The 19,292-nt window shown below is 42.8% G+C and overlaps 1 protein-coding gene across 1 annotated transcript; it reads left to right on the top strand.

Moving 5' to 3' along the window:
- Positions 1-3,599: 3,599 nt before the first annotated feature.
- LOC110501913 (INO80 complex subunit D) lies at positions 3,600-17,446 on the top strand. Its single transcript, XM_021579784.2, has 10 exons — positions 3,600-4,455; positions 6,111-6,357; positions 6,474-7,333; positions 7,479-7,584; positions 7,660-7,881; positions 8,599-8,696; positions 8,887-9,020; positions 9,106-9,335; positions 11,390-11,547; positions 11,826-17,446. The coding sequence occupies exons 2-10, from the start codon at positions 6,140-6,142 to the stop codon at positions 12,788-12,790; spliced, it is 2,991 nt and encodes a 996-aa protein (XP_021435459.2). The 5' UTR covers positions 3,600-4,455; positions 6,111-6,139; the 3' UTR covers positions 12,791-17,446.
- Positions 17,447-19,292: the final 1,846 nt, after the last annotated feature.

The following is a 19,292-nucleotide window of genomic DNA, read 5'->3' as shown; positions in this document are numbered from 1 at the left end:
GATAGACAGCTTGTACATGTAGAGAGGAATGACCTGGAAAACAGATCTTAAGCATATGGATGGCTCCTCTATAGCTTGGGCTCCTTCGGTCACAGCCTACACACACTTAGCCATGGTCTGGCAGGCTCTGCTGATTGGATCTGTAGACAAGAGGGATATTTTAACACAACCAGTGCTTGACTTGGGCAGGAGCTCACCGGAGCCGAGTACCAGTACCTGAAATGTTCTACTGCTTGAGCTCCTGTTCCTCTTGTAGAGTATTATCTCAAAAGTATTGTGGATCTCCTGCACCTAAATGTAAACAGTACCGGCACCTATTTCAGTCCAAGTCAAGAACTGAACACAACATTCACATACAGTAGTAAAGACAGACAGTCAGATGATGTTGGTTCAATTATTAGAATTCCATTTCTTCTTCTTTTTTTGTGAGCTCAATGCACCATCGCACCGCTTATCTAAAGATAAATTAGATCCAGACTGAACTGTGCAATGTAGTAAGGAGTTGTAGTTTCCAACATGCCAATATTCTACGTAGTATTGTGCATAAAACGTGTTAATTAACTACAATGACCAGGGTTGCACATTTTGGGCAATATTCAGAGGTGGAAACTTTCCGTGGGAATTAGCGGAAATATATGCAAAGTCATATTAATACCATTTAAATGTAGATGTTTTTTTTGAATTGGATATATTTACCATATCATATGGAGACAGAAACATAAACCTTTTACCTTATCATAAGTAGACATAATTGCAAATAATTAAATCCTTCCAATATAAATAAAAAACAACAACATTTAGTTACAAATTTAACTTTAAATAAATGAGTTGACTCTTCACATGGGATGATTTCACTGAACAACAAAAGAAAGGGAACATTGAATGATCCCCAACGATCCATTGCATCTGTAAAATGATAGTCTAGAAACTAAAGCTTTGATTGTCTTCCTCTCAGGCTTCCATGTCTTCTCCCTGGACCTCCTCAATGTCCACCTCTTGAACATCAGACTCTGAGAACGTAGGAGGGAGAAAGAGGTCTGATTGCGGTTCCAATTGCTCACTCAAGGATCCCACCGTGCATCTGATGAACTCCGGTAGTCCCTGGCGTCTTCGTCCCCGAGGGAACCCAGGTTTACCCGAGTTCCTCCAAGAGCCTCCGAAGACTGCCGATTTGCCTTTTCCCGAGCCGATGCAGCTCGACAGCTGAACGCAGATGCAGACTTTACACCCAGAGGTGTCTGTATTGCGGTACTGCCGGTCATTATGTCTCTACCTGTCCCTTCAAGAAACCTAGCTCATTGGTAGGAATGAGTACTCTGGTGTTTCTTAAGGATAATGTTGCTTCTCCCCCTACTCACCCCCCCCCCCCCCCCCCCCCCCTCTCCATGCCACCCTGCTGTGGGGTGACCAGTCCAAGTCTCTCCAGATACTCATCGACTCGGGAGTCGATATGAGTCTTATGTACGTTACCCTGGCGTCCGAGCTGGGCATCCCCACTCAACCCCTCTCCATTCCCATGGATGTTAGCGTGCTGGACAGGCGTTCTATAGGCCGGGTCACCCACCGTACCGCTCCAATCAACTTATGAGTGTCGGTGAACCACAGCAAGACGATCCAATTCCTGCTAATTGAGTCTCCGCAGGTTCTTGTGGTATTGGGATTCTCTTGGCTCCAGCGACACAATCCATCGATTAACTGGTCTACTGATGCCATCGTGGGCTGGAGCCCGTTCTGCCACGCCCACTGCCTGAAATCCTCTCTGCCTGCCCCGGGACATCTTCCTGGGGGCTTGGAGATTGTCCCGAACCTCTCCGCCATTCCCACAGAGTATCAGGATGAGTAATGCGAGATATGTAAACAGTCTTAAAGTGGCATTATTAAAGTGACTAGTGTTCCATTTATTAAATTGGCCAATGATATCAAGTCTAGGTAGGCAGCCGCATCTCTATGCTAGTGGTGGCTGTTTAACAATCTGATGGCATTGAGATAAAAGCAGTTTTTCAATCTCTATGTCCCATCTGTGATGCACCTGTACTGACCTTGCCTTCTGGATGGAAGCGGGGTGAACAGTTAGTTGCTCTGGTGGTTATTGTCCTTGATGATCTGTTTTGCCTTCCTGTGACATCGGGTGTTGTAAGTGTCCTGGAGGGTAGGTAGTTTGCCCCCGGTAATGCGCTGTGCAGCCTGCACCACCCTCTGGAGAGCCCTGCGGTTGAGGGCGGTGCAGTTGCCGGTGATACAGCCTGACGGGATGCTCTCAATTCGGTGACAAGCCACATTTTTTCAGCCTCCGGAGGTTGAAGAGGCACTGTCTGTGTCTGTGGAAGAGGCACTGTCGCGTCTTCTTCACTTCACTGTCTGTGTGCTTGGACCATTTCAGTTTGTCGGTCATATGTGCACCGAGGAACTTAAAACTTTCCACCTTCTCCACTGCTGTCCCATCGATGTGGATAGGGGGGGGGGGGCTCCCTTTTTTGTACCATATGAGAGTGAAATAGATTTTCTTCCAAAAAAGTGTAATTAATTACGTTAAAACGCAGTGTTTCTGTGTTGGAATGGTGTGGGCATACCCCAACAACAGAAGGGTCTGGGCATATACCAGTCATAAAAATATTCATTAGAGTAAACCGCTGATTGGCCAGCTCATCCTCTTCAGGAGGAAAACATCCTCTATCAGGAAATAACAAGCATTTTTGAAACGGTTGGTTTGACTTGCCTAGTTAAATAAAGGTTCAATAAAATAAAAATAAAATACAAGTTTGAGGTGTTTTTTTTTTTTTACATGTTTTTAAAAATCCAATTTATGCTTTGGCCACATATGATTCAACAACATTATTTGGGTATGAGTTAACAAAATATGAACTTTAAAAAGTGAGAATTTCACTGGACAATTACTTGAATGTATTCTGTAAAGTCAATGCGATAGATACAGTACCTATCCAATCCTCACATATAAAAAATAGCTGTTAAACATCCGTAGACACATTTATTACGCAGTAAAGTCATTCTTATAGATGCCTATTCCTCTCTCACTTTATATGCACGACTTCCTGTACGCTATACGCACAACTTCCATCCCTATACAGCAGTGGTTCTCAAACCTAGCCTCAGGACCCACAGCCGTTCCATCCATTTGATCTATTCCAGAGCTAGCACACCTGATTTAACTTGTCAACTAATCATCAAGCCCCCGACTAATTGAATCAGGTGAGCTAGTTCAGAGCTACAACAACATTGTAAAGCGTCTGGGGGTCCCTTAGGAGGTTTGAGAACCAACTTCCTCATTCCTTATTGACCAAATGCAGTACAAGCACCTTTCAGTCTTCCAGCTGCATAAATAGTTTATTTCCCGTATGTATATTACAGCTGTGAATTGTGTAAAGATTGTATTTTCCCCAATGACTATTGAGAATATGCTGCTTTGTAGATAATGTACACAAGAAACTAATTTTTCTTCAGTAGTAATAAATGGTAAATCACAACATGTTTTTAATCTTTAGATAAAGCCTGTACATTGGTCAGCACAATCTACCACAGTGGAATATCTTATGTGCCACTATTATTATAGCACAGTTTATACCAGTGATTACACATATTTGTATTACACTGTTGAAATAGGATCAAATTTACTAAATTGTAATGCCTTCATTAAATACGTGTTTATAGTCACACACCCACAAATGCATGTAGTATGGTCAAATTGAGCTGGTAACATGTGCCTTTCAAATCATTAAGGCAAGAAAGCAAAAAACAATAACTTTTAAATACTCTCCTTGGGAAATGAATACGACAAATGTGGGATGTAGGGCCTTATGAGTATAGGGCCTTAAACTGTGTTCCTATAATGTTTTAGCGTTCCAAGTGTTTAGTAGGAGATGGTCACGTGCTGCATCAACATTGAGCAACAGTGTTGCAGCCAGAGTAAAGAACCATTCATAAAGAATGTGACATAAGCCCGTTGCCAGATAGGAATTTGACATGTGTTATATAAGAGTTTCTAAACCATGTTGATATAAGCAGGGACATTTAACTTATTTAAAAGTACATAACTATAGCTACTCTACCCTTCAATCAGCATTGCCATGCATGCAGTCGACAAGACATAACATTGTATTTCTTCCCTGCTGTAGCTTATACAAAGTTGAATTTCCAATATGGTAGAGAGGTTGTTGTTGGACTGTGGACTGTTGTCATGTCCCCGCAGTGCCTGTAGTGGTGCTGTGAGGAGTCTGCTGTGGACTAATCTAAAATCCTCAGCAGCTCCCACCTGCTAATGTTTGCTGTGGATAATCTACATTTACATGCATCAGTATTTTCAATGATATTGCATTCAGATAGGAACATTATTAGTTACTTAAAATATCGAATATCGATGCACAAATAGGCGAGCTGGTTGTAATAGGCACTTCTACTCTATCAGGAGCGAATACCTTACACAGCCTATACAAATTGAAGGTAAGTGAAGCCTCGACTTCAATTTTTGGAGAGGCCGCTTATGGCGCAGGACTAGTCGGGACGACTTTGCTACTCGAGGCCCTAGGGTTACTAGGTCTGATAGGCCTTATCGTTTCATGTTAAATGTTTAACTTTTGATCGTTATCTGTATCATACAACATATGATTATGATAGTTACGGAGTTGTTTTATTATATACATATATTCACAACGTTTCGTTATTCACCTAAATGTATTCATTTTCCTAAACAGAAAATGACCAGATGACTTGCGGGCAATATTTAGTTTAAGGCCTTTTTGAAAGAGCCTCTGTGCCTCTCCCTTTGTTTTCCTATTTGCCACAAATTAGGCGGTTTGATTGTCGTGAAATCCTAATCTTAAGTACTTTTTATATTTTAAACTATTTCCAAATATACAAAAAAAATATTGTAAATTCCCCATCATATTTCATAGAAATCTTCTATGTCTTGATGTTTCCGTTTCCTGGCTACCGCTACTTGTGTTTTTAGCGTAGCTAGCTAATGTGCTAACTAGTTAGCTACCTATCACTAGACCGTAGCAGGCTAAAATTGCCATTTTTATAAGGTCGTTTTATTGTATGATGTTAATGTATACGTTAACCACATATCTACTTGTTGTCCAATGCCTATACTCTTTTTTCGGATTATTGCAAATTTGCCATTATGTAGCTATTTAGTTAGCAAGGGAACAACCACACAAAATCTAGGTAGCTAACGTTAACTAGCTCGGGTTTGTTAACTTTACCTAACTAGTTTATCTATGCTAGCTAACGTTAGGTAGTAAGTAGGAAAATAACCTAACTATTTGTTTTGATAACTAGTAGGTACCTAGTTATGCAAAGTTCATTGTTCTGTGTAGTTAGCTAATTATTTGCTAAACAAATACTCACTTGCACAGCTAACTCGTGATGTAAATTTGCTCAAGTCTGCACGTTTTCATGCATTTAGTTTAGCTAGTTAGCTATGCAATTCCTCCAGATTTAATCATAATGTTAGTTATAGAGCTAGCTAATAGCTATGTTTTTACGAGAGACACATTTAATTCAATGTTACGTGGACACACTACTGTATTACCCTCCGTTTGGCAAATTACATTGTGACAGTACTGTCCGTGTCCATATCCTGCATTTGCATGTAACAGAAAACCTCAGTCTGACGCTGCATCCCGGGCGCTTGAATTGACAGTAGCCACATGTATGGGAAAGCGTACAGTCTAAATTCTAAACCTGAGGGTGCTAAGCCAGAAATGTCCCTTACATCATTGGATCAAAAACACATTTAAGATGAAGTCATATGCCACAGAGGTGTATCTTGACATTTCCAATCTCACCCTTGATTTCTTAGAACATCTTCCTAATGTTTTAGTCATGTATGCATGTTTGTTTGAAACTTTTTTTTACACTAGTAGACTATTTTCTTTACCACATGAACACATTCTTAATTAGTTGCCTGAATTGTGCATGTTAAGTTCTTGCTAGCAACAGTCAAACTATAGAGTCAGAGGAGCTGTAAATGCTTATTTCAATCTGTACCCTTGGTCTGTTTTTGTCTTGTTTGCATATTCAGGGCAGTCTCAGTGATTACTGTGCATAATGTAAGACTCATGGTTTTCCTTGCTTTCTCCCTCTCCCATCAGCTGATGTTCTCAAGGACCAGAGTCACGTGATGTATGAGGGCAAACACATCCACTTCTCGGAGGTGGACAATAAGCCATTGTGCTCATACAGCCCAAAGCTCTGCAAGCAGCGCAGACTCAATGGCTATGCCTTCTGTATCCGTCATGTCCTGGAGGATAAGACCGCTCCCTTCAAGCAATGTGAATATGTGGCCAAGTACAACAGCCAACGATGCACCAACCCCATCCCCAAGTCTGAGGACCGCAGGTGGGTGTGGCGTTCCAGTAGAAGCTGTTCCTCGCCACAGAAGACCTCAGGTCTCTGTGATTGATTTATCTGTCATAGTTGTGAAACAGCATGTTAAAGGTGTGTTTGTTCCACAGATACTGTAACAGCCACCTCCAAGTCCTTGGCTTTATCCCCAAGAAGGAGCGGAGGAAGAAACACAATGCATTGGAGGAGATGCGCTCAACACCTCACCTGGAGTCAGTGGCTCTTAACATAACTGTACCCTCGCTAGCTCTGAAGGCCTCCAATGGCCTGGACGAGCTGCCGCCCTCTCCACCCTGCATCCGTCTGCTACCCCTCCCAGATGGGGAGCTCCTGGACCCTTTTGCCTTCTACGAGGAGGACACTGATGGGGAAGAGGGCCCTCCTCGGAAGGGCTCCACCGTCAGGAACAAACTACACAGTCGACTGGTGCTCAGCCAGAAACTCCAGCTCCCCCATCACGACAATGCCCTCCTCCAACCACCTCCGGAGCACTTTAGCCCCTCTCCTCTTACCTGTGTGCACCGCTCTTCACCCCTCCATCCTCATCTTCCCTGTCAGCAGCAGACAGGACTCCTCCAGCCCTCCACTATACCTTCGTTTGTCCTCCCTGGACAGCTGCAGACAGGACTCCTCCAGCCCTCCACTATACCTTCGTTTGTCCTCCCTGGACAGCTGCAGGGTTTATTATGTAAGCTAGCTCCACCTCAGATTCCCGCCTTTCTGCCTGTCGGACTGCCGCCCAACACAGCTCCCAGTCCGCTGCAGTCCTCCTGTCCCCCCCTCGGCAGTAAAGCTCTGTTCACTGCCACGCACTTGCCATCCAGTAGCTGGGACAGCACTCAGCGTCATTTGGTGGCCATGCGTCCGGCTGCCTTCTCACCTCCCCTTGCCTGCATGGCAAGGTTACAGCATCTGGTGCAGCTCTGCACCCAAAGACATCAGGAGCATGGAGACCTCTTCCATCATCTAGGTACCTCTCCTCCCTATTCACATGACACACTGTATTTGGCTTATTAGTTGAATGTCGTATTGGGTCTGTGTAAGACGAGATAAATAAAGATCATTTGACATTATACTGCTGAGACCAGCTGTACTAACATGTTATCTTCTTTCAGGGTTGGACTGGTCTGAAGACAGTTCAGAGGATGATGAAGTGGAGGCAGAGAGAGTTCCACCCTATCACAATGCCTGGAGACTACAGGAAGGACACCTTCGGGATGTGTAAGTTCTTACATACATAGTTATACTATCATCAAACATGGATTTGTTTTTGACTTATTTATTTATTTATTCCAGCTCAGATGAAGATGCTGGCGGCTCGCGGAGAACGCGGCTGGCTCGGCTGTGCTCATACCTCCAGGAGAAATACAAGCACCTGTGCAGGCAGGAGAGGGCTACCATGCGCCAGAAGAAATACCACTATGCCTTCCGCAAAGCCCTGTTGCGCGCCGCCAGTAAAGACCCTGACTGTGCTGGCCAGTTGATTCAGAAGTTGCGCAAGGTCTCCCAGACCTCAAGGTAAACTAAATACTCAACACTGCTCAACACTCCCATTTGGGAAATTGAGCCTGACTAACCTTAATAGTCTCCTCCAATACCATGTCAATGGGATTTTTTTTTTTTTTTAAATGACTTAGATTCTAAAGCTTTTCCTGGTTGTGATGTGAGTACATCCTCATTTGAGCACAGTTCCTTATTTACATTTTATTTCTGCGTTTTTTAAATGTATTTCTATGTGTATTGTATAAGAGGTTCCTGCTTAACTTACATTATTCATATCATGCCGTAGTTGAGATCTCATTTCACCAGAACCATTTCAGTGTCTAGTAAATTGAGTGTCTGAATTTGCTATTGGCTAAAGAGGTAATTGTAGGACCCCTGCCACTAAATGAGATGATGAGCTATAGCTGTTTGTGGGAGAGTGCCAGTGGGGAAGAGAGGTAAGCAGGGATAGACCAGCGAAGATTATTATTTTATTCTTCGTCTTAATCTTTTTAGTCCTTGTTTTTACAATTTTTAACTCCATTTTTAAGCCTTTTTTTCTCATATTTCTATATTTATAAAAATTTGGAAGAAACCTTTCCAGTTGTTTTAGTAAAACCCTTTTTTACGTGACTGGCATTGGCCAGCCCTCTCACACTGGTAATGTGGTCAGTAATGATAGTTGTGTGAAGAGCTGAGAGAGTGTTGACATGGTTGTGTCCTGAGCGTGGCCCTATCTGTCTCTCTGCTCAGTGCGCCAGGGCAGCAGGAGACGGGAATCTGCACTGGAAGCACCAAGGGCCAGGCATGTAGCAGCCGAGCTCTACCCTTCACCCGACACTGCTTCCAGCGTATCCTTTTCACCAACCTCTTACATGACACACTGGACTATTGGGACCAAACTGTCATTATTGCAGAATATGGCTTTACAACTTGTCCTAATAGAACTTACCAGACTCAAAGTATGGCTTCTGTTTTTGAGACATGACAGTTGTCCTTTTTTCCACTGGAGCGCTTCCTTCACGGTTTTTTTTTCTGCAGACATTCTGTTGAATCGCTCCCAGCAGCTCTTCTCCAGTTGCACAGCCAAATTTGCAGATGGACAACAGTGCTCCATTCCTGTGTTTGACATCACGCATCAGACACCGCTCTGTGAGGAGCATGCCAAAAAGATGGTCAGTACATTGGGAGTACCATTGTTATACATATGTATCTGCTCTATATTACTGTACTTACGGACACGTGTTTTTTTTCCTATAGGACAATTTCCTGCGTGGAGACGGTAACCGAAGAGTGCAGCACCAGCAGCAGCAGCAGCAGCGAAAGCCGCGTAAGAAGACCAAACCGCCTGCACTCACCAAGAAACACAAGAAGAAGAGGAGGAGAGGGCCGTGGCGGCCCCAGAAGCCCATCCCACCGGCGCTGCCCCAGGGGAACCTGGGAATGCCTTCCTCCTCCAGCCTGACCATGCCCACCCAGGCCAACATCAGGTCTGTCCCAGAACCATCTGGTCTCTCATTGGGTCTGAAATGGAACCCTAGTCCCTATATAGGTTTAGGCTACTACAATGATACTAGAATTTCCCCTGTACCTATCACGAGGTTGCTACAATCTAACCTATGAATTCAAGGTTACAACGTAGGTGCACACAGGACAGTGACACATTTGAGTAATCAAGGTGAAAGTGACACACGTTCAATACCGCCTTGCACGCTCTGCATCTAGCTGATCTAGGGTCTAGTCATTAGTCCAACAATTCTAAACATGTGTTTCTATTGGACAAATTCAGGTATGTTTATCCCCATTCTGTTTGTGAAACGTTTTTCAACAGAATCGCCAGAATGAATGCACCACTGATCACCTGCAAACACAGTTCACATTCATAGCAGCCACATACAAACTATTTGATCACTTTCCTCCTCGTTTCTACACACTCTCCTCATCTCACCTTTTCCCTTCGCTTGTGGACTGAAGAGCACAACCGTCTGTGACTAGGCGGAAAAAAAAACTTTCCAAGCCAAACCTTCATACCATTAACTGATACAGCCTACATCGTTTTCACCATATTAGCTAACGTCATAGTCAAATCAAATGAAATGTTGTTTGTCACATGCGTCAAATACAACAGGTTCCTTACAGGGAAATGCTTACTTTTAAAAGCCCTTAACTAAAAATGCAGTTAAGGAAATAATTACTAAATAAAATACTAATTAAATAAAATAATAAATAATAAAATAATAAATAAAATAACATTAACTAAATAAAATAACAATAAGGAGGCTATATACAGGGGGTACCGGTACCGGGTCAATGTGCGGGGACACCGGTTAGTCGAGGTAATTGAGGTAATATGTACATGTAGGTAGGGGTGAAGTGACTATGCATAGATAATAAACAGAGAGTAGCAGCAATGTTAAAAAAAAGGGGAGGGGGGGGGGGTCAATGCAAATAGTCCGTGTAGCCATTTGATTAGCTGTTCAACAGCCTTATGGCTTGGGTGTAAAAGCTGTTCAGAAGGCTTTTGGTGTAGAGGTTTTTTCCCCCCCTCTTGTTGCACATGTAGAAATGAGGTAAGTAGATTTAAGTTTCCCTGTATTAAGCGAACAAAATAAATTAAAAAAATAGCACAATTGGTAAGGAGCCTGTAAAACCTCAGCCATCTCCTTCGGCGCCATCAACATAGTTCTAGAAAACTAACGTGTTAGTTAACCCGCTACAATCATGTAGTACAGTATACAGCGAGCAGTTTAGCAATTACATCGGTGGGCCCTGGTGGCAATACATTTAATTAAACCTTGACTTGAAAGAGTTCGTGTTGGATAGCCATGGCCAACTAGCTAACATAACATCCCTCTCTGTTTGAGCTGAGTGTTTGAGTTGGCTAAACTAGCTAGCTGTGAAAGTGAAAAAAAAATATGAAATATAGCTAGCTCTCTCTCTCGCTTCTCCTTCATTTTGAAAAATATTTTTTTTCAAAACTGTTAAACTTTCTTTCTCTTTTGTGTCAACTACTCACCACATTTTATACACTGCAGTCCTAGCTAGCTGTATCTTATGCTTTCAGTACTAGATTAATTATCTGATCTTTTGATTGGGTGTACTTGTCAGTTCATGCTGCAAGAGCTCCGATTAGACTGGAGGACATCCTCTGGAAGTTATCATAATTACTGTGTAAGGTTATGGAAGGGGATGAGAACCATTAGCCTCCTAGGTTTTGTATTGAAGTCGATGTACCCAGAGGAGGATGGAAACTAGCTGTCCTCCGGCTACACCATGATGCTACCCTAGAGGGTGTTGGGCTACTGTAAACCTTTGCAAAACAGTTTTAATAAATGATTTGGTGACGTGATTATATTTATTATAGTTTCATCTAAAAAGGATAACTTTTGAACATTTTAACTTTGTATTTTTCTGAAGGATGGTCCTCCCCTTCCTCTGAGGAGCCTCCGCTGCTATGAACATATTGTTCCAGACACTAGGAGTGTGCGTTGTGCATGAACAGTCCTTATGTACTTGCTGAATTTTTTTTCTCCCTTGATGGCAGGAGTCCCTCGACGCCTGAACTGAGCACTGATGAACTTCCCGATGACATCACCAATGACATGTCAGACATTCCAAACGACCTCGAGCTGAACCAGGAGGATTTCTCGGACGTGTTACCCAGGCTCCCCGATGACCTTCAGGACTTTGACTTGTTTGAAGGTACTTTTTTTTTGTTGCTCACTGTTGTCATGAATTTCCCCACTCTACTTTCCAAAAAGGGGTAATTTTAGCTTGTGTGTGTGTGTGTGTGTGTGTGACATCAGCTATTTTTATCTTTACACATTTTTTTTATTTTATTTGAACAGGTTTGTCTGAATATTATTGAATAAGCTGAAGGCTCAAGTATTTACTCAAAACATTTCTTCCTGCTCTCTGAGAAAGGGGGATGGTTGGTAGATTCCTACGGTGTGGGTAAGAGATATTGTGTATATCCTCAGGTAAGAATGGGGAGCTGCTTCCCACCACAGAGGAGGCAGAGGAGCTGGTGAGAGCACTACAGGCTGGGCTGATGGGCTCCTACCCAGACTCCCTGGTGTGCCTGACCTCCATGGCGGAGATGGCGCAGGCAGATGGCGTGGACCACCGGGCCATGGCAGCAGTGTTCCCTGGGCCAGGGGTCCAGCCGGGGGGGATGGGGGACCTGCTTAACGGCCGCATCCCCGTAGAGAACTTCTCCAATCTGGAGCTGGAGGACAACCTGCTGCACTCTGCTGGTGGCCACTTCTCCCCCTCGGTGTCTCCTCAGCAGCCCCCTGCCCAAGGCCAGACTCCTCCCTCGGGACCCAGCCTCACCTCCTCCACCCGCACAGTCCCCCGGACACACCCGCCCCACATCTTGGCCAAGCCGGAGGCGCCCACATCGTCTCCTCAGGGCAACCATTACTGCAGCGAGCATGTACCATCCCCCTACAACGACCACATGTCCTCTCCCCACTCCACCTCCTTTCAGACTGACTCTCCTCTCCTGCTGGAGGTACCAAGTACCCCACGCTCCTCCTGGAACAACCTCCCCCTGGCCCTCACTGACCCCACACAGTTCGGCAACCTCATCAGACCAGAGGGCCACCTCGTATCCACCTCTCTGTCCACTCCCCCCTCCTCCCACTCTGTGACCCTACAGCCCATGGCTGCCCTCTCAGCGTTGCCCCAGAGCGGCTTGACGGGCTTGACTGCGCTCCCCGCCCCCTCGCCACCACACGACCTCTTGATTTCCACCCTTCCCAAGCAGCAGCTCCCTCAGTTCAGTGCTGCCTTCGGCCACCAACTGGCCTCCCACAGTGGCATCCCCAAGGACGTGCAGCCCAGTCACAGCTCCACAGCGCCCCCCACTGGCTTCTCCATAGCTAGTGCCACCGCTGCAAGTGCCAACAGTGCAACGCCCCCCTTTCCACACAGTAACTAGAGCAAGCCGTGCACAGTACAATGGCTGTAGGTCAAACCGTGGACTCTAGAAACGTATTCACCCAGTGTCCATTCATTTCCCTTCTGCTTCAAGTGTGCACCTAACGCTTCACTATTCTACTGGAATTTGCACAACCTCAGATATTCCTTAACCGTGTAATGATTTGGTGGTAATATAGCCAGTTGGCCACCTGAAAGGGTCCAGTGGTTTGATGTAAACGCAGCTCCCGAGTTTCGCCAGCAGGGGGCAGAGTGTGTGTGTGTGTGTGTGTGTGTGTGTGTGGAGGGAGGTGGTTCAGTAGAAACATCAAATGTTATTTGTCACATGCTTGGTAAACAACAGGTGTAGACTAACAGTGAAATGCTTACTTACGAGTTCCTTTTCCAACAATGCGGAGTTCAAGATACAATAGAAATAGTGACACGAGGAATACATGGATTGATGTGGGGGAACATTGAAGGATGGACTTTAGGAGAGATTATTTATATCCTAGTGAAAACGACAGTGCTAGAGAATACGGAGACAAAGCGTCAATCAATGGTCAATTAAAAAAATAAAATAATAATATTGCCAGTTTAGTCGTGTCTGACATCCATGAACAACACTCCCATGTGTATTATTTGGACAGTGAAGCTAAAACTTTTAATTTGGCTCTATACTCCAGCATTTTGGATTTGAGATTAAATTAGAAACAAAAGCACTTTATGTGTATGTATCTAGACTCCGATTTGAATGTGTCATAAGTATTTGGACTAATTCACTTGTGTATTAAAGTAGTCAAGTTTAGTATTTGGTCCCAGTTTCCTAGCACACATCAAGCTTGTGGCTGCATTCTAGTTTGTTTTGTTGATGCTTCAGATTATGTTGTGCCCCCATAGAAATGAAAAGTAAATCTTGTATGGTCACTTTTATATATAGAATGTTTCTAAACACTTCTACAAAAATGTGAGTGAGTTCGAGGCACAAAGTTTATACTCCCAAGACATGATAACTGGATGTTAGCATTTTATATCATACCCACAAGACATGATAACGGGATGTTAGCATTTTATATCATACCCACAAGACATGATAACGGGATGTTAGCATTTTATATCATACCCACAAGACATGATAACGGGATGTTAGCATTTTATATCATACCCACAAGACATGATAACCCCTCTCCATTACCGGGATGTTAGCATTTTTTGGTGTTCGTATGATATTTATGCCTCTTAACTTTCTCACTCATTATTCATGGTTAACTGTAATCATGGTATTTTATCTTTATTATTTAACTAGGCAAGTCAGTTAAGAACAAATTCTTATATTCAATGACGGCCTAGGAACAGTGGGTTAACTGCCTGTTCAGGGGCAGAACGACAGATTTGTACCTTGTCAGCTCGGGGATATGAACTTGCAACCTTCCGGTTACTAGTCCCAACGCGCTAACCACTAGGCTACCCTGCCGCCTCCACATTTAATGTAGAATGTTGTGTTCAGAAACATTATTTACCATTTTAATATGAATGGGGCACAAAATAATCTGAAACGCACATTTTAAATGCATCCAACAAGTTTGTAGAGTCACAAGGTTGATGTAATCATTGCGTGCTACGTTACACCTTTTGACCACTTTAATACACAAGGGAATTTTTCCAGATACTAATGAGGGGCACTAGATACATGACGTGTTTTCATTTCTAAACGGTAAAACGGATGTGTGTGAATGTATCCTCAAATTCAAGGTGACATTCTGTTGCCTCGTACGAAACAGTCAAATTAAACGTCTCCTCAAATCCAAAATGCTGGAGTATAGAGCCAAATTAAACGTTTTCTCTTCACTGTCCCAAATAAATACGTAGGGTAGTGTACCCTGCCTTGCTATGGTCATTGCGTGGGTTCATCTGTTCCATTCACCTTTTTGAAAGAGATTGTAAGGTAGGTCCTTGTATGCGGGTGACCCATTGTGAAGCAACAGAGGAAATGGCTCCGCCATCTTACCATGGTGTAGTCCTGTCCTCCATCACTTAACAGAGAATTTGGCCAAACCACTTTTAAACAGCGTTTTATTTTCAATATATTGTGTATATATTTGCTCTATTATTGGGTCACTCAGAAACGTAAAAGATCTATTGACCTCACCATTGTGGGACTCCTTATGGGTGCCCTATTAGCCACTTGAAGGTAAATTGTGTTACTTTAAGCAATAAACACATTGGCACACACTCTTGTCACAGTGTTGAATTGGTCTCCACTTTATGTATCTTCACTATGTAATCCAAAAACCGATGTGGACCAGATATGTTTGGGCCTGTGTAACTCTCTGTGACATAAACCGTTTGTTCTAAATCAAGTCTGACCTGTCTGAGTAGAGAGAGACTGTAACTGACCATTGAACAGGATGCTTCTCTTAGGTCATACTGAGTAGTTATTGCAAGGGGCCAAATCCATGGGCTCGGGTGTCCACAACTCTCCATGGTGCTCTTGCTATATAATGGCATCTTAAAAGGACATTCAAGGATATGGTCCCATCTAGATAGAAACTACTTAAGGAACCTGGGGGGGTATACACTGAGTATACCAAACAGTAGGACACCTTCCAAATATTGAGTCCCCCCTCCCTCTCTCTCTTTTAACTCTCAGAATGTCCTCAATTTGTCGGGGCATGGACTCTACAAGGTGTCAAGCGTTCCACAGGGATGCTGGACCTTGTTTGATGTCCTTTCGATGGAGGACCATTCTTGATACATGAGAAGCTGAGCATGAACCTAGCAGTGCTTCAGTTGACTCAAACCGGTGCGCCTGGTACCTACTACCATAACCCCGTTCAAATGCACTTACATCTTTTGTCTTGCCCATTCACCCTCGGATTGTGTACGTGTGCCATTCAATGTCTCAATTGTGATTGAGGCTTAAAAATCCCGTAACCTGTCTCCATCCCTTCATCTACACGGATTTGAAGTGGATTTAACAAGCGACATCATTAAGGGATCATAGCTTTCACCTGGTCCGTCTGTCATGGAAAGAGCAGGTGTTCTTAATGTTTTGTCCACTCTGTAACTCCCCCCTCAGTAAAGGACCAGAAAGTCATCTTTCACTAGTCTAGCTGTGTATATGGATACGTAGGATGGGTATATGGACATGTGAAATGATGCCCCCTTTGTTTTAGCATCTTATCTGTTTTGTGTGTTAAGTGTGACACCATTGGCGTAAACTGGTGCAATGAGCATTTCTGAGGTATAGATAGCACTGTCTGTTGTACTAAATAAATACATATTCTCAGGTGCATTATGGTCAATGAAGCATGGGTTTCAATGTTAACTGTTAAGGAATGAGGATGGAATTAACCAGACAACTCTGCCCTGTCTGGTTTTAAACTCTACAGTAGTAAATCATGGATTTTTATTTTTATTTATTTTTAGAAACGGAAAGACTACTCATTGTTAAGTATTAGATATATTTATAGGGTAGAGGTCTCTACAGTTGAGGTTTTATTGTGAGTTAATGAGTGGCAATGGATTGAAAAATGAAGTCAGTCTTTTGTGATACGCTTGATGGACACCTTTTTGTGGAACACCCCTTGTTTTAACGGCGATCAAAACTCTTGTAGTTTCTCTTCAAAGTGAAATGATCGATTGTTTGTGTACATTGTCATTTAGCTAACCAAACTGGCAAAATGTCTAATGTAAGACAGTATTTTTGATAGCTATTAAACTCTGGCAAGTAGTTGCTGCTGAGAGACTGGGGTTGCATGGCGAGACAACTTTACAGCTGAGTGCAAGGCCACAACATTTCTCCCTTATTGTGATTAGCAGATCTCTTGTTAGCAGTAAATCAAGCCATAGCATTATTTTTTCTCGCATATATGTATGTGTGTGTGTATATATATATATATATATATATATATATATATATATATATATATATATATATTGCACATAACAGCACCCGTATTAATTTTGGATTTGGAACACACCCCTGACCTGCTCTAAACAGCACTGTGGGAGGCCAGATACTCCCAGTAAGCATCGTGCCTTTTGTCATGATGCGAAAAACTAACAGCTGCCATTAACTGCACACACACTGCTTAGAACCGAGCAGGCCCCACTTTCAACTGTGAGAAGGCCTAGTTATTTCAAAGAGACCGACATTACCAGAGCAGATGCTTCAAGTTTCAGTTTCTTTTTTTGCTTGACCACAGCATTGTTCCTAGATGTACAGCCCCTAGGAAATAGGTGGGCTGGAATGTTTTCTTGAATTTTCGCAAGCAAGGCGACACTGCTGTATTCACAAAAGCATGAGATTAGATTCATTGCAGTTTGACTCCTCACCAACCATATAGAACAAACTAAGCAGGGCTCTGTAGGCACTTGTAACTGCTTGAAATCTGAGAGATTGGCTGACAAATCCCTATACTCATTGAATGTACTGTATTACTGTTTTTAAAGATGATAGGATGAGCTAATAATAATCTAGTCACCTTTTGTTATCGGTCCTTGTATAATTTGTCTAAGGTATTTTTTTTGTATACAAAGGTTTACATTTTTATGTCTATTTTTCTTGTGTACAAATGATGTAATATGTGTATAAACACTGTATGGAATGTGTATATAGTGTGATAAAATGTGATCTTTTGTTTTTGGATGTATAAATAAAACTTGCTGTGAGGTATTTGCTGTCATGGGTTGTCGGTTTTTATTTATAGATCCACAATTCTAACAATGATACCCTGTACGTAAATGGTAGGTTTGAGGGAAAATAATCAAGTCAGAATACAGTGTCTGTCGACACACCTTCATTTCTTAGATCTCCACACCAATTTTTTTATTTTTTTTTGCATGCTATTCTCATGCGCAAATTCAAGCTGAGAATAGAGAAAAGTGAGAAGAAGAAAAAGGGAATAATTCCACCACCTTTACGTGAGAGGAAACCATTATTATTATTTATTTTACCTTTATTTAACTCGGCAAGTCAGTAAAGAAGAAATTCTTATTTTCAACTGCCTTGTTCAGGGGCAGAACGACAGATTTGTACCTTGTCAGCTCGGGGATTTTGACTTTGCAACCTTTGCTGGCCCAACACGCTAACCATCCCTGGAGATGAAAGTGAAAAAAATCCAGAAAATCACATTGTAGGATTTTTAATGAATTTATTTGCAAATTATTGTGGAAAATAAGTATTTGGTCACCTACAAACAAACAAGATTTCTGGCTCTCACAGGACCTGTAACTTCTTTAAGAGGCTCCTCTGTCCTCCACTCGTTACCTGTATTAATGGCACCTGTTTGAACTTGTTATCAGTATAAAAGACACCTGTCCACAACCTCAAACAGTCACACTCCAAACTCCACTATGGCCAAGACCAAAGAGCTGTCAAAGGACACCAGAAACAAAATTGTAGACCTGCACCAGGCTGGGAAGACTGAATCTGCAATAGGTAAGCAGCTTGGTTTGAAGAAATCAACTGTGGGAGCAATTATTAGGAAATGGAAGACATACAAGACCACTGATAATCTCCCTCGATCTGGGGCTCCACGCAAGATCTCACCCTGTGGGGTCAAAATGATCACAAGAACGGTGAGCAAAAATCCCAGAACCACACGGGGGGACCTAGTGAATGACCTGCAGAGAGCTGGGACCAAAGTAACAAAGCCTACCATCAGTAACAGCAAGGGACTCAAATCCTGCAGTGCCAGACATGTCCAGGCCCGTCTGAAGTTTGCTAGAGAGCATTTGGATGATCCAGAAGAAGATTGGGAGAATGTCATAAACTCAACTCGTCGTGTTCGGAGGACACGACGAGGACAAAGAATGCTGAGTTGCATCCAAAGAACACCATAACTACCGTGAAGCATGGGGGTGGGTCTGTTTTTCTGCAAAGGGACCAGGACATTTTGTCTGTCATAGTTGAAGTGTACCTATGATAAATTACAGGCCTCTCTCGTCATTTTTTAAGTGGGAGAACTTGCACAATTGGTGGCTGACTAAATAGTTTTTTGCCCCACTGTACATAGCTATGCCCTCAATTTGCGTTTATAAAATTTTGCCAACCAAGCTATTGGTTTCTGTAGGTCTGAACCTGCAGAGTTGCTGTATGCGCTATAGAATGTTCAATATTCTAGGCTTTTCTACGTTTTATTTTACGCGTATCGTGATAAATATTAGCCACTATAGGAAGCCATCGTCAGTACTACTCACATACATTTATAACTGTCACTTTAGTGTTAGTTTTGTTCCGTTTGTAGCTTACATTTAGCATAATTTCATTCCATTCCGTTTACCTTTCTTTCCTCTGTCACGTCCGTGTAAATTGTCCCTGAGTGTCGTTAGTGGATCATGTTAGGCTAACGTTGTGTAATAAATTCGGGACATGTCCTATAAATCTACCATCTAATCATTATGGCACTCAGACCAAACGGTTAAACATGGAGCATGATTAGTGAGAATTAGGGCACCCCCATTGTACACGATTTCCCACATTTTCTAATATTTCATGGATTGAATTTGAATATGACAAT

The sequence above is a fragment of the Oncorhynchus mykiss genome, chromosome 22, assembly GCF_013265735.2.
Source record: "Oncorhynchus mykiss isolate Arlee chromosome 22, USDA_OmykA_1.1, whole genome shotgun sequence".
NCBI lineage: Eukaryota > Metazoa > Chordata > Actinopteri > Salmoniformes > Salmonidae > Oncorhynchus > Oncorhynchus mykiss.
The sequence above is the reverse complement of the archived record's forward strand: the minus strand, read 5'-3'. Positions and strand labels throughout refer to the sequence as shown.